Source organism: Cynara cardunculus (genome assembly GCF_001531365.2).
Source record: "Cynara cardunculus var. scolymus isolate 2C chromosome LG 16, CcrdV1, whole genome shotgun sequence".
In the NCBI taxonomy this organism is placed as follows: domain Eukaryota; kingdom Viridiplantae; phylum Streptophyta; class Magnoliopsida; order Asterales; family Asteraceae; genus Cynara; species Cynara cardunculus.
In genome coordinates, this window is record NC_037543.1 from 19,247,823 (window position 1) to 19,264,215 (window position 16,393).

Sequence of the window (16,393 nt, forward strand, 5' to 3'; positions counted from 1 at the left end):
ATCGAGTTCTAACAAAATAATTAATTATTATCTTTATAAGAAAATTATATTATTAAACCAAATATAAATTATTTCGTTATTGTATCTAAGTTAAATTTTAAAAAATGAATTAAAAAATTACACAAAAAATGAGAAATTTTAAATAGTTAATTTGATATGAATATCAATATATGTGTGTTATGCATAAAGTACTGTATATTAATGCATATTACTTAAAATGCAATATTACAAGTAAATTATGCATAAGTATAACTTATTAAAACTCGATGTTTGAATTCATATAACTAACTGCGGATAAACATAATCAAATAAATGATAAAATCTCACTTTAAAACCATAAAACCTAAACCCTTTAAACCTTTGTCTATTACATGTCACTACAACAAAAACAAGTTTATAGGACACTTTTCAAGACCCGTCCTTTAAAAARGGCTAATACGACACATTATTTTATGAGTCTTATTTGATTTAATTTAATAGAACTCTTATTTTTGATGTCTTATTAAGCTCTCTTAGTGTTCTATCATGTAGTTTAATACGACACTTTTCAATGTCACATTATTTTAGAGTCTAATAGGACACTTTTTAAATGTTGTATTATTTAAAAGACTAATAGGATATTTTAAAATGTTATATTATTTTAGAAGTTAATAGAACATTTTTAAGTGTCATGTTAATTTTAAAAGTTAATAACACATTTTTAATTATTGTATTAATGTTTAAAAGCTAATAAAACACTTTATTAAAATTTAAAATAATATAAATACCATATTATATTTAAAACCATTTCTAAATTTTAACATCAAATCTAGCACCATCACTCGATTCGTCCTCCCTGTCGCCTCGCTCACGGACGAACTCACGAACAGAAACCAATTCACGATTCACGAATCGAGATAGAAATCGCAATCGGCCTTGACTCAATCGGCTCTCGCTCTCTGCCTCTCTCGGGTCTCGACTATCGACCGGCTCTCGGTCTCTCGCTCTCGCTCTCGCATCTTGTGGCTTGTGAGGTTAGGGTTATTTAGTTTACTTATTTCATTTCTTATGTTTCTAATTCTTGTTTGACTGCAAAACCTAAGTATGAAGCTGTGAAATTGATCCTTTGTGGTTTGTCATTTGTGTTTCTAGTACTGTTACTGTATCACTGATTCACTGTATGTCTGTATGTATAATGTTTATGTATCATGTATGCCTAAATCCAAATTGAGATCCATGCCTTTTGCTGCCAATCTACCATTTGTTAATTGAAGTCCAAATTTCTTTACCTAACATCTGTTAACAACCCCCTAGGACAGCTTAAACAACCTCTAAATGTGGCCCAAAACAGTCTCGAAACAACATCCAAATAGTCCCTATTGCTGCTGATTTTTTAGACACAAATCGGCCTCTTTAGCTGCTAATTTTTAGCCACAAAACAACCCCTAGCTGCTGATTTTTAGCCAAAAAAAACAACCCCTTTAGCTGCTGATTTTTACCCCAAAAAGTCAGTCGAGTGGGTGTATTGAACCTGCTTGGACCTTAATCTGTTGCTGAATGCATTACTACTTAATACTCGTTGAATCTCTGCAATAGTTAATTTGTGTCCATCTTATGTATATAATGTACTTATACTAACAATTGCAACATCTATTTTGTTATGGTTATTTTTTTCCATTGTTCCATTTACCATGGGAGGTTCTAGCTTCACCACTATTTTTGGCYATYMTGTTTTAACTTTAGCACTTATGAGAACCAATTACTGAACCTTGTATTGGATGAAGGTCATGAAGCTGTAGAGTTCCTTTTCATGTTAAGTATGGACTTGTAATAGTACAGTTTGTGTGCATGTTTATGGTTCAAAACATTCAAGATTCTCAAGTCATATGGTGCTATAGCCAAAGTAGCCTACGAGTAGTGCCCTATCCCACAACTGCACTAGTTGGGGGAGGAGTCAGATACCATTACAAAAAAGAAAAAGTAAGTGTGGTCCGCTTCTGATTTTGGGAATTTAAAGGGTACTTCTGAAATCGACCTTGACATACAAGTTTTTCATAATTTACTTCTGAACATGTATTAGTCATTTCCTGTCTTTTGGGACCAAAACAACTTTAAACATTGTTTTTGATCAATTTTAGAGTAAATAAAAGCAAGACAGTTGAAATCAAATGTGGACTTGGTTCGTGCATTGAAGTTCCTGTTTTAGTTTCCTAGTTTTTCAGTTCCTGTTCATACATAAGGAATTGGTTCCTCAACTACGAAGAATCTTGTGCTATTTTGCCTGGACARCTAATCAGAATTTGATAAGGTAAAGTTTCATTCAATTTATTTAATTTGGCTATAGTGACAGTGGCTATATGATTTCAATTAATCAAGACATCACTGTTAAATTATTAAACAAGTTCTTTTACCTGATCACAGTGGCTATATGATTCAATAATCAAGACATCACTGTTAAACTTTCCGGATATTTAACATTTTCCAAACTCCTATCAGACAGAAAGTGTTCCAAGTCGGAGAAAAATGGTGGTAGACGATGTTCCGATGGATGATAAGGTAAAGAGAACGAGAGACCTGCTATCGAGTTTCTATTCACAGGATGCTTCTCATACTTCTGCTCCCGTCAACACTACATCAAGATTCGCCACTCTCGACACTATCAATACGACTTCCTTCGATGCCGATCAGTACATGAATCTTCTTGTACGCCCTCTGATCTCAGATCCCTAAAAGATCTCATACCCTGTTCTTTTAGCGCTTCATGTTGCATCACTCACCTAGGTTATATAAATTACGGTGTTATCTTAATACTCATCCGTTCCTAACAAAATTTTGAATTCAGACCCAATTCTCTAGATCTATGCAATATAAAAATATCATGGACTATGTACTAAGTTAAGACTCCCGATATGCGTGGTACCTATCATTTAGTTTATTTAGTCATTAATAAATTGCTGCAATGCTTTAGAGCTTATCGTTTAATTACCCCATTTCATGTCAAAGGTAAATTGTAGCTCTCTTTGCCACTCTGAGGGAACATAAGGAGTATCGAATGTATATATAGATGATCATGCTACACAAAACATGTGTAGAAATGTGCTATTGTTTGAGTCTTAGAGCTAAGCACAATCATTATTGATTGGAAGCCTAAAACTGATATTACCAAATCACCTTAATATAAATCCAAACAGCTAAGTTGAGACCATTCTTTGACATACATATTATTGGACAATAACACTTTCAACTTCCAAGTGCAAAAGGGTGGTTAATAAGAGAATCATTGACGTATGTGGAGGACCGAGACTAGTGTGTTATTCTGTAGAAGAGTTGTAGAGCTATCAGAAAGCATGGGATGCTAGGGATCCAGTGCCTCATTGACCTTGAAACACAGGCATTCACTTATACATGTACAGTGGTTATGTGTATGCACGCACACACACACACACAAGTAAGAGACTATGGCTTTACTTAAAGCATTATTGGTCCACAGATACCTTAGTAATGCACTCTGTGTAGTTACACTTAACATAGGGCAGTGGTATCCCATGGTAAGTCGTGATGGTTTCAGTATAAAAATAACACCATAAAACAATCATGTGATAATATAAAAACTCGACAATTTTGCATAACGATTTACATGATTTAAGGTTTTCTAAAGTGCCCGTGGTTCCCTATGGTGTTATGAGATTTCCAATCCACACTATGTATTTTTCTTTAAGATGTCAAAATTGATACATATATACATATATGTACACACACTTACATATATATATATATATATATATATATATATGACTAGCTTAAGCATATGATATAGACCATGCAAAAAGGTGCTTTCTATGTATAAGTTGTCTTAAAGATGAATATAATTGTGCAAAAAAGGTCCACTACCAATATTAGCTCTTATGTCTGGCGACTTGTCTCAAATGTGTAAATTCTGCACTTCTGAGACCCACAAACATCTAGCAAGCCTCCATTACATAAAAGCCAAACCAAATGTACCCAGTAGATCCCACTCGGAGGTATGGTCGGAGGAGGGTAGGATGTAAGCAACTTTTTCCTCTACCTCAAGGGGTAGAGAGATTGTTTCCATGAAGGCATCATTAAGAGGCTTTACATGAACTCCAGAAAGTTTCCCTGTTTAAAGTCAGGTAAAAATGTACTCGCTGGAGGCAAGCATCATCATGATATCCTTTTTTGATATCTTTGGAGATTCATATCTAATAATACATGGAGTCAGTTGATTTGAGGACTCTGTGGGTCTAAGGCACTTTGAATGATGAGGAGTGATAAGGAAATCACTTTGATTTTTATTTTGCAGCCCCGTGCCTATCAAGTGGTCTTATTTGGCTCATCTGGGTCTCAGCTCTGAGCATCTTTAGTGTTTTAATCTCGAAACTTCAGAAGAGAAGTTACTTCACTTTTCTTGCAACTTCAGTTCTGAAGGTTCTCTTGTCTTTTAATGAATAAATCTGGTTGTCTGACAAGAAGACTATGTTAAACACCGAATCATCCTTCCAAGCAAACACTTCTGATCTTCTGATACAAGTTTGAGGACGTTTCTTCACCTAATGTATCAGGTACAAAAGTCAAATCTGGAGGGCCTCCTTCAGAGGCATGTTGAGATGGCTGCTGAGATCAAGAATCTGGACACTGACTTGCAAATGTTAGTATACGAAAACTATAACAAGTTTATCAGTGCTACAGATACAATTAAAAGGTAAGGCATTGTCTCTTAGTAACTAACTCTGATTTTCTTTCCACCTGCTTTAGCAGTTCCCTGCGCAATAACATTAATTTTTTTTACGGGAAAAGGAGACGGAACCCAGGAAAAAATTATTCAATAAAAAAACGGAAAGTACAATCTAGAGGGCATGCCCCAAGAAAGAAACATTGTCTCCCAATAAAATGTTTCGGGAAGACATATAATAACGGTCTAACTCTAAAACCTAACTTAGAGTTAAAAACCCAAGAGCTGAAATTACCCAACAAGCAAAAAACCCCAAAATTATGAAAACCCAAGAAAAGGCTCAAAACAATATGGGAAATAAACCACTTTCTATGGCCCAAAAGAATGCTCCTATTAGCCCAATCACCAAGAAAAGTAGCATCCTTTTTCTGGCCCGAATAATCCTTAGTGGCCGCTTATGTTGGTCTTTGAAATCCTTTGTTCGCTATGAGCTGCTAATGATGGGTTCTCTTGATGGCATTTGGTATAATTTTTTTAATCTCTCATATAAGATACATGTATGACATGTATTAATGTATTTTTTGTACCAGAATGAAGAATAATATTGTCGGTATGGAAGTAAATATGGAACAACTCCTTGAAAAGGTACATAAGGAACATGTTTTTTAGTTTTTGTTTATTTATGTTGTGGACATTGTTAATAAGGAAATTGGAAGAAGGTGAGAAGGAAGTTTTAAAATTTACCTTTCACCATCATTCCTTTTGTCAGATAATGTCAGTGCAGTCACGAAGTGATGGGGTCAACACCTCGCTTTTTGAAAAGAGAGAGCATATAGAGAAATTACATCGCACCCGTAATCTATTGCGCAAAGTTCAGGTATCGAGATGAACCTCCAAACTTCTCCTGATGAGCCCTGGTTGTTTTCCATTGGGTGGCATATAGCCTGTTCTACATGCATACTCAACATTTTACTTGTCAAGATGTAGATCTATTGTTAATTGTTCACTATTGTCTGTTGATGTACACCCTGCTTTGCATGGAACATGGGTGTTTAATTGATAGAAGTTTCATCTTTGTAAAACAGAATCATTCCATTTTTGTTGTGCTACTATATGGCTTTGATCTTATGTCAAGTTCTATACATTATGCGAATTATGGTCTTTGGCCATGTGTGAGTTACACAGATTTCATCTTGTGTTGACCAGTTTATATATGATCTCCCTACTACACTTGGAAAATGTATAAAATCTGAAGCATATGGTGATGCAGTGAGGTTCTACACTGGAGCTATGCCGATATTTAAGGTTAATTTACTGGCCATATGATTATTACATCAACTTTTATTTGTTATATCAGACTCATGAGATGTCACTTTTGCTTTATCAATGACATTCATTTTTTTGCTCCTTATCTTGAACTTCACTAGGCTTATGGGGATTCCTCATTCCAGGATTGTAAGAAAGCATCTGAAGAAGTAATGTCAGTTATTATTAACAAGCTCCAGGTACATTATTTGTTAATTTAGTTTTTCTGAGGAAGTACCAAAGAGAGATCTACATCAATGGCATGTACCAACAGAGTTGGCCAAAATACGATTTTGTGAAAAAACGCCATTTATGCTCCGGAATCCTAGGGGGACACCTCTTTATCTTTGTTTTGGAATGCACCCTTGTATGATTTTCTTCTGTTTTAGTTTTAGCCTACCCAACTAGTTTGAGATAAAAGGCTTGATATTGCGTGCTACTTCCACCTTTTGACTATAAGCACTACATGCTACTTAAGTATGCTCCTACATTTGATGCATGATTGGAAGTATTGATTGTTTTCTTAGGAAATACTGTAACTGGAAGAAGATAAAGTTTTTTCAGATTCAAGGTTGTAGGATCTTTAAGTGACCGTGCAGGGGCATATGAACTACAATGCTTTTCAGTGAACTTACTATTGTTGATGATGTTTTAGTAGTGTCTGTTGGTACATATGTCATCTAATAGTAGCATAAAAAGGGGAAACAAAAAAGATTTCATATTGTGCAAGTTTTCTTTCAGGACAAGGTTTCTTCTGACTCTGAATCAATACAAGCAAGAGCAGAGGCTGTAATGCTTCTTAAGCAATTGGATTTTCCGGTTTGTAACTCTGATTTTCGCAACCATTTACTTCATGAGCTTTGTCCTGCAATATTTTTGACCGTTTATCATGTGGATGTGGTATGAATGATGGATTTTAACTTATACGTTCAATAGAAACTCATGAGTCATGATGTGCATATATGCATCCAATCATTAGCTGAAACATGCAATGCATGACAAGGAGACATGGAAAGCAACACAGCCAGAAGTTGCATTCATGTGCATTCCTAGTGTAACATGTCCTCTGTTATGTATGATTAAAATAGTTCCATAGTAAACCAAACCACTATCCCAGCATATCCCACACAGAGATGGCCGCTCAAGGGGTAGGGGTGGGGGTTGAGATGTATGCAAACTTTACCACTAAGGAGTAAAACAACTGTTTTCGTGATGATCTCCGACTTGTGAAAAGTGTGAGCATAAAGAAGAAGCATGCCATAAAATTTGAAGAATTAAATATTCGAAAGAAATTTTCTTCAAAAATTAGAAAGAAGAACCTAGGCTAATTTAAAGCAAACAACACCACAAAAAGAAACACCGCAAAAACATATGCTAGTACAAGGAAACAAAGCTATACAACCCACAATCTAACTTACAATACCGGTGACCTAACTGCCAACTCCCTAACCCTACCACCCCCACCTTCTGCATTGCCATCTCCTTTCCTCCTCTCTAAGCTAACTACACCTCCAAGCACTCTTATTGGAGTGCTTAGTCAGGTGCCACGTTGGTCACCTGTAATTTATTAAATTAAATAGCGTTGTTCCTTATTAAAGGATTTGAGCCCTTGGAAGTGATGCTTCATATTTTGATGTGGAATGTGGATATGCCTCATGTTGGTAATACATGCTGACTACCTATTGAATAGAAAAGCAGAAAGCCGAAGAAGAATAAATATACGATGTCACAAGATTCCTTATATGAAACATTTGATATATCTGTATTAAGAGAAGAGCACGTATATAATTACATTTGTCACCTCATATGATTGACCATCTTGCTGTATCCTGAAATAGAAAAAGCAATAATGCTTTTCAAAGGAATATAAATTACTTTTTAGAGGATTTCAAATATATTTTGAAGTTCTACAAACATGAAATCTGTAAATTATTAAGTTCTTATGCTGCTTTTGCTTTTGAATTTATATTGTTGGGGGAACAACAGATTATAAAAAACTGTGTTCTTTTTGAAAGACAAAAATGTTTACTTAATGTGGCCTGTGGATTGTAATGTATAGTCCAAGCTTTTTACGTGATGTGCAGAGAAAGTATTTTATTGACTACCTATATTGCTTCACTTTGGTAGGTTGAAAACTTGAAATCAAAGCTGCTTGAAAAGTTAGAGCAGTTCCTTGGGGAACTTGATCTCTCTAAAGAGATAAGCATCGGTTCAGCAATTCCTCATGAATCTACCAATGAAGGAAGTGAATCTGATCCCGTTACTCCTCTTCCTGAGGTAATTACATAGATGATCATCTCTTATAAGTTATAATTTCCTAGCTTTTTGTGGCATACCCCAATTGGCTTTAAATAAGGACATTGTTCCGTCAAGTTCCTGAATGTATCTAGAAAACTTGGTTGTTTAGATATAAATGAGTTGAGTCAAAGCATGGGTCATATTTCTTGGACCATTCTATTACTGTGAGAACACTACTTCAGCTTTAGCCACTTGAATCCATACAGGATACAAGAGTGATTAGTTTATTTTCAGCAATTTACGCACGACTAGTTTGTTTTCTCTGGAACAGTCTCTCCGCAGCCTTGCCAATTGATTAAAAGGTATTCTTTTAAATGCACTTCTACCACATTGTCTGTCAAGCGGGAACACTAATATTTGGAATGACAGTTGCGTGTCCAATGACCTCATGCATCTGAACATGATTATCATTTTTGCCGCTTCAACCGACTTTACTAATGGATGCACATTGGGATGGTAATAGAAAACCAGAGGAAGAACACTAAAATAGTTTTCACACATGCTTTAGAGCTTTAACTGTTTTAACATATTTCAGTTTGAGTCAAATCTAATTTCTTCATTTCATTTCGTGATCTGGAGCATTTTCAATCAGCGGCCTTCCTTTGTGTTTATCTATTATTATTATTTCTAGTTTGATCTATAAGGAAGAGCCGAGGATTGAAGTGCTGGCAGCAAAATTGTATTATAATCCCAGGGCATCCACATTAAAGTAAAAACTATTAATAGTGTGTCTATTTCCTAAATTGATTTCGTTGATATTTTTTGAGGCTTTGGAGGAACTTCACCTTTTACCGAAGCAAAGCATTCTCATTCAGTTACAGTTTGCCTCAGGTCATGGATGATGCAAGGGATTCTCATTCTTTTGTTGATTTTTGTTTTCCTCATCATGGAACACTAGTTTATGTTTTTCTTGTCATTGTCTTTTTCTTTCTTCTTATTTCTTTTCTTTTCCTTTGGGAAAGTTAATCAATTTCTCTATTCAAATTCTATTTCAGCTTGCTCTCTAAACATGTATGAAAGAGATTGAGCTTGTAAAGAATTGGTATCATTGTTGGTTATAAGCACACTGAAAATTACATTTTGATGATAGTAAGAACGAACCTTCGTCCTTTAAGGAGTTGCTTGTTAGATATTGGGAAGCTATCAAAAGTATGTAGCATATGTGAGCCAATGCACCGTTTAGACCTTTATTTCCCAAAGACTTTTGGTTTTACCTAAATCCTCTCTTTGTTCATGCACTCAACATATCTAGATGTGTATATATTGCATATATGATTTTTTGTGCCTTTTGGTTGTTAAGATACATCATCGTTTTCATTTGTCGCTTGGTCATATATATGAGCTCTTTCAGCTGTCCAATTTGTTGAATAGGTACCCACTCGTGAATTTGTGGAAGCTGTTCACGCTTATCATGTCATTTTCCCTGATTCAGAGCAGCAACTGGTCAAACTCGTGCAAGATCTAACCACAAGGTATGCATATGCATCTTGTTAGTTCTCCCAGTTAGTCCCAGTACTTCTGACCAGATTTTGGTGTTGATACCTGATTGGCGTTTGCTTTATTAGGCACTTTGAAGCTGCCAAACAACAAATACGGGAACAGATATCTTCAGCAAAGCTAGCCAACCGACTTCGTATGTAACAAGCCTACTAATATTATCATGTAGTATAGATCTTTATATCAAACAGGTGGTGGAAAACAGTCTTTGGTCTAATACTGTTATGCACTTATGTATGAGGGTCTGCACTTTTGGTCATTAGTGCTGTTTCTTGCATGGACCTTCAAGTAGAATGAGTTACCTGTTTAGTTATATACAATTGAAAGCAGTGATGAGCTTATACAGTAGTTTATTCAGCTTCTCAGGTTTTCTAGATTGGACTACAATTTTTCAGGCATTAACAAGGCATCAATACTTGTTTTCAGTATTTCCATTTACCATGTCGGATCAATTAATTGTCTTCATGGTTGTCCCCTTATTAACAGGGTTTATTTGGACTGATGTCCTCCTGATAAATGAAGTGTTACCAGAGGCTGCTCTTCAAGATTTTGCTCTTGAGGTTGTCACTCTGACACTCTTTACTCCTCTCATTAATGGTTATTTTGTCTACATCAACCTAATTTGTTTAGCTGAAAACTTACCTATCCTGTTTGAATGTTCATGGTTTCAGGCTGCTTGTGTTGCTGTCAAGCAGTATGTTGCTAGTGCATATTTTCATCTTCTTCATGAAATATCTGGTTAGTCTTTCATTTTTTTCATTGACATAAATGCCATCTAGTAGGTAAGAAGAGTTCTAAAAGCAGACCATTAAAAATATGAACAAGGATAAAAGTAGTAAGGACAAAGAGCGTAAACAAGTTTCTGTGGATGCTTGTTGGCTGGTGCATCTGAGTCTTAATGTTAGACTTTCTGATTCGACTCTGTTTGAACTGTCAGACACTCTTCTGCAAATTCAAAAGGATGGAATAGGAGAAGAGTATCCTTTGCGGGCTGCCCTGGAGGCCAGCAAAAATGCTGTGATTCAAGGCAGTACAAAAGTCCTATCGGTAAATCATGGCAGCTTGATTCCTGGTTCATTCACTTTCACTTTGATCATATAAGTAATTTTGGATCTATAGTAGTTCATCATTTGTAAATGGCAAGTCAAAACAATTACACATGAAGTTAGTGTGTACTTTCGGTGGACCCTGCACAGAAACCACTCTAGTTCTTTTTCCCAAAAAAACCACTCTAGTTGGAAGTTTGCTAAATTTGTGCTTTTCTTTTATATCATAAAAAAGCAAAATATGGGCTTAGAACGTAAATAGCTTGGCTTTCATATGAAAACCGGTCTCTCTAACAATGGACTTCTCTGTCAGATATGAGATTAATTTCGGTGATCTCTCATATAAAATGGAACTCCTGGAGACCTAAACTTTTGTCTAACCTTTTTCAGATTGAGTTACCTCATTGGTATAAGCATGTGAACTTCTTATCTATTGGTCACCAAACATCACTATTATTGCAATATAATTTTTGACGTTACTGCCATCAAATTGAGTATTGCTTAATCTTCTCAGTTTCATGTTGATTTCTTTCACTGGAGACTTTCTAACCACTGCGTAGTTGCATAATGCAGGCCTTTCAAATTCATATTTCTTTCTTGTTTCTACTTGAGCTCTTCTATAATTTTTTCTTCTATAGGATTTTTGTTGTCTTCTTGATGAAGATTTAGGGTTGATATTGAAGTTAAGAGATATGATTATTAGTTGGGTGCAAGAAGGGTTTCAAACCTTCTTCAAACAACTTAATGATCGGTTACTCTTGCTTTCTGGAAAAAATGTTCCGATGGCACATGAGCAGTTTTTGGCAGAGAGGTTACAAGCTGACAAGGTTCCTGCTGGGCTTGTTCTTGTGATATCCCAGCTATCTGTTTTCATTGAACGAGATGCCGTTTCAAGAATTACTGAGGCAAGAGCTGATGTTCTGTTTCTATCTTGCATTTATTTTCCAAGCTTGATCACATTGATCATTTCCCTCTCCATGAAATGGGAGGCATTCATTTAATTTTGCTTTTTGTAACTTCTCAGGAAATTGTCTCTTCATTATCAGCTGGCGGTGTTCAGCTCTACGAGCATGGTCCTGCTTTTGTTCCTGCTGAAGTCCGTCACACCTTTAGATCAGCTGGAGAAAAGTTCTTGCAGCATGTATGTTTTTTATATTCAAGTCTCCTAACTTGTTTGTACTGAACTGTTGTGAAATTTATTACCATGGATCCAAAGTGATGCACTCATTGGTGGGTAACTGTAGTTTCATGCTATTAGTACTATGGATGGTATACCTAGGGATGCAAGCAACACAAAAACTTCCAGTAAGGCATTTAATATCCCTGTCTAGAAGGAAAACCTTAGTAGTTGCTTGAATGCCTGCTTTAGACACTGGGAATTGAGTATCTTGTCCTTTCCAAATTCCCTTGAAAATACTCATTAAACATCTGGCTGCATTCCATTGCAAAAAGATGCTTATTAACCTATCCCTCCTTAGATAAACCAAACGCCTTCCTCCTTAGATAATGACTTGAGATGTGCAATATCTCCTTCTTGGGAACCCCACATGACCTGAAACCAGATCACCAACCTGTTACTTGCAATTTTAATGTTGCACTCCTGGTACCTTAATTTAGTAGGTTTAATCTAAATCCTATGGAGTTCTATTCAGACACTGTAGTTTTGTGTTGATGGCTAGACTAGTCTTTATCTGATTTCATAGGATGCCGAGTTCTTATGCTGGCTCACAAGTACTGTTGCAGTCCTCCTTCATCCTTGCATGGGACAATATACATATTACTACAAAATTGCCCAATGAAGATATTTGGCAATTTTGTTGGTCCTGATTTGACTTGTCCATATCTATGTATTATGTGAGATGTCAATTCCTGATATATTATATTGTTATCTGGTTTTATAAATTGATTGGAGTTCCCTTTACAGTATATCAACATGAGAACCCAAAGAATTTCTGTTCTTTTGAGGAAGAGGCTCACAGCTCCAAATTGGATCAAGGTTTGTACAATTTCACACCTTGTTTAATATGCATGACCAAGTGTGCTTGGATGTGATTTGATATTCATTATTTTTTATTCTGGCAAACACACGTATTTTTTCAGCATAAGGAACCGAGAGAAGTTCATATGTTTGTTGATTTGTTTCTTCAAGAGGTATGGATTTTTACTTGGTCTTTAACGTCTTTTACACATTACAACGACTGATATTGGTAACTTAAGACGGCTGCTTATATTTGTTGGATTCTTCTTGTCCTTACTGCTTCCCTAAATCCTAAACCATAAATCCTAAACCCTAAACCATAAACACTAGACACTAAACCCTAACCATAAAACCTAAACCCTAAACCCTAAACCGTTTAAACCTTTGTCTATTACATGTCCTGTAACTCCTTCCTACCCAACAAGTATGTATCCAAGGAGCATAGCTGAATAGAGTCCATCGTTGTTTTATGACATGCTTAACATATTTGCACATTGGTACAAACTTTGGGTGACAATAGTTTTGCCCGGATCTGATAATTTGATTCATAAAAGTATTTATTAAAGGCTTGGATTATAGATATACACCAATATTAGATGAAAATCACATACCATTGTAAAAATCGAGTTATTTATAATGTTGCAGTTGGGAGCAGTAGGAACTGAAGTGAAACAGATTTTACCTCAAGGCCTTCCTCGTAAACATTCTCGCACTGAGAGCAATGGAAGTACAAGCTCTTCACGCAGCAATACGTTAAGAGATGATAAACTTGGGCGTTCAACCACCAACAGGGCACGTAGTCAGCTTCTAGAAACCCATCTAGCAAAGCTGTTTAAACAAAAAATGGAAATCTTCACAAAAGTCGAACATACACAGGTGTGATTCCATTCCATTCCATTCCATTCTGTTTATAAATAATATGTGAACCAAGAATGGGCTTTGTGTTGCAGGAATCTGTTGTGATGACTATCGTAAAACTCTGCCTGAAAAGTTTGCAAGAGTTTGTTAGGTTGCAGACATTTAACCGGAGTGGATTCCAGCAAATTCAGTTGGACATGCAGTACCTGAGACCTACGCTCAAAGACACTGCTGAAGATGAAGCTGCGGTTGGATTCCTGCTTGATGAGGTAAACAACAGATAAGTTGGGTATTTTTATGGGGGTTATGGGTTGTGTGAACTAGTAACAAGGTTATGGTTGGAAGTGCAGGTGATAGTTGCTGCTGCAGAACGTTGTCTCGATCCTAGTCCTCTGGAACCCGCAATCCTAGACAGACTTGTACATGCGAAATTGGCTAGGACCACAGACTAAGAACAAGTGGCTTCGTAAGTGCATAAATGGAAGTGAAAAAAGGTATCTCTGCATACGTGTTGTATTATTGTGTTACTTATAGATAGTTTCGTAACTTGACGAGAACTGGAATTGTTGTTTTGATATTAGAGATGGAAAATAAAATAAATCCGTTGATTTGGATTAACATTGTAGACGACTCATGCAAATTTTCGTGCAATGCGGCACGGTCGGACCGGACAAGAAATTCCACGGGATACGTGAGCTATACCCTTGGCTTATCGGCCGAACAGGTGCTCCAGAAAACATCATCCTAAAAACTCGTTTCCACAACGGATTGGCTTTTGTGCGTGTTAGGAAGAGCTCGTAGGAAGTTTGGTGGGAATCCGAGATTTGAGCGGCTTTCGACAATCTTTACGGCGTGTGTTGCATTACCATGAAACTTCCTACCTATGACGTGTTCCTCGTTCCAAACTTAGATTTAACTAATGAGCCTAAAACGAAGTCCTGTAGAAAAAGTTATGTACGTTTAAGCATGACACCCATTTTTGACCGATACACCAAGGGTATACCCTTGGGTTTTGCTCGTCCAGACCATTTTTGACCGATACACGAAGGGTATACCCTTGAATTTTTCTCGTCCAGACCATTTTTGACCGATACACCAAGGGTATACCCTTGGGTTTTTCTCGTCCAGACCAACTCTGTTGGATTGCCATGAAATTTTCCGTGGGCCATGTGCAATTTCAATGAGAAGTTCTTCACCAAAAATAACTTGAAAAACCCTGTTGTCGTAACGAAAATTGCCGGAGCCATGTATTGGCCAAATAGAATGAACACACATCGGGAAGTTTGTCTAAAAACGTACTCAAATCAGTTACATTACCAATGAAATTCCTACCCATTGCATGATCATCATTCCAAACTTCGATTTGATAGGTCATGCGCCTAAAACGGAGACGGAGTCTTGTAGTAAAAGTTATGCATTTTTAAGCGCGACACCTATTTTTGGTCGATACACCAAGGGTATATGCTTGGGTTTCTTGCCGAACCAACCATACCGGATTGCCATGAAAATTTCCATGGGCCATTACAATGTTAATAAGAAGTTTTTCAATAGAAAGAACTTGAAAAAACCCGACTTCATGTCAACAAATTGTCGGATCATGCATTGACCAAATCGAACAAACGCGCATCGTGAAGTTCGTCTAAACCCACTCAAATCATATTGTATTACCACAAAACTTTCTACCCATGGCGTGCTTCTTGTTCCAAGCTTTGATTTTATTGGTCATGAGACTAAAATAAAGTTCCATACAAAAAGTTATGCATGTTTAAACACAACTCCCATTTTTGGCCAAAACATCAAGGTTATCACCTTGAGTTTTTCTCCTTTGGACCGATTGTGCCGAATTACCATTAAAATTTCCGTGGGCCATCTATCATATTAATGAAAAGTTTTTCATAAAAAAGAACTTGAAAAAAAAACTATTCTCATGCCGGAAATTGCAGGAGCCACCCATATGCCAAATCGAACGAACACATATTGTGCAGTTCGTCTAAACCCACTCAAATCTTGTTGTATTTCCACGGAACTTCCTATCCATGGCACAATCCTCATTCAAAGCTTCAATTTTACTGGTCATGGGTCTAAAAATAAGTTCCATAACAAAGTTATGCACGTTTAATCACGACACTACTTTTGTGGGCCATTTGCAATATAAATGAGAAGTTTTTCACCATAAGGAACTTGAAAATAAAAGTTGTTCTCATGCCGGAAATTTTCGAAGCCAAATCAAACGAACGTGTATTGTGTAGTTCCTCTAAACACACTCAAATCTTGTTTAATTTCTATGAAGATTCCTACCCAGGGTGTGATCCTCGTTCCAATCTTCTATTTAACTGGTTATGGGCCTAAAATGGAGTTCCGTAGCAAAAGTTATGCACATTTAAGTGTGACACCCATTTTTGGCCAATACACAATCATATATATATATATATATATATATATATATATATATATATATATATATATAGGGGAGCGTTCAAATAAAAACCATTCAATTTGTAAAAACCGTGAAAACTTCATTCAACCAATCATAATTTTTCATTTTGTTCATTTTTTTGTAATTATGAGCGATTGATTAACCATTTTTATTGTGAAGGGTGTTAATCATGGATATTATCATCTTCATTATTTTAATTTTAGAGAAATACATGAAACAGTTTCATTAAATGTTATATGAAACAATTTCATAACCATATATGAAACAAATTTATCAAAAAAAGTATTATATGAAACAATTTCACA

General features: G+C 36.1%; 1 protein-coding gene across 5 annotated transcripts; it reads left to right on the top strand.

Annotated features, from left to right (window-relative positions):
* The first annotated feature begins 822 nt into the window (after window positions 1–822).
* LOC112529144 (vacuolar protein sorting-associated protein 51 homolog) lies at window positions 823–14,270 on the top strand. 5 transcript variants are annotated; one of them, XM_025140224.1, is made up of 22 exons: window positions 823–1,013; window positions 2,186–2,287; window positions 2,401–2,682; window positions 4,560–4,699; window positions 5,260–5,314; window positions 5,439–5,546; window positions 5,876–5,974; window positions 6,097–6,174; window positions 6,716–6,793; window positions 8,102–8,251; window positions 9,644–9,744; window positions 9,838–9,905; window positions 10,256–10,329; window positions 10,441–10,507; window positions 10,707–10,816; window positions 11,454–11,720; window positions 11,840–11,956; window positions 12,740–12,811; window positions 12,916–12,966; window positions 13,439–13,669; window positions 13,744–13,920; window positions 14,002–14,270. In XM_025140224.1, the coding sequence occupies exons 3-22, from the start codon at window positions 2,503–2,505 to the stop codon at window positions 14,101–14,103; spliced, it is 2,325 nt and encodes a 774-aa protein (XP_024995992.1). In that variant the 5' UTR covers window positions 823–1,013; window positions 2,186–2,287; window positions 2,401–2,502; the 3' UTR covers window positions 14,104–14,270. The 5 variants fall into 5 exon arrangements, with proteins under 5 accessions (XP_024995992.1, XP_024995991.1, XP_024995993.1 ...); XM_025140223.1 differs by having other exon boundaries at window positions 823–2,287; XM_025140225.1 differs by having other exon boundaries at window positions 823–2,287; window positions 2,476–2,682.
* The last annotated feature ends 2,123 nt before the right edge of the window (window positions 14,271–16,393 follow it).

What these genes read in the sequence shown, in the direction of transcription:
- LOC112529144 (XM_025140223.1), top strand. Translation starts at nt 2,503, where the DNA reads ATGGTGGTAGACGATGTTCCGATGGATGATAAGGTAAAGAGAACGAGA. An exon ending in GAGCTATGCCGATATTTAAG is followed by an intron (nt 5,975 to 6,096) that starts GTTAATTTACTG and finishes GAACTTCACTAG; the next exon opens with GCTTATGGGGATTCCTCATT. An exon ending in CAGCTCCAAATTGGATCAAG is followed by an intron (nt 12,812 to 12,915) that starts GTTTGTACAATT and finishes GTATTTTTTCAG; the next exon opens with CATAAGGAACCGAGAGAAGT.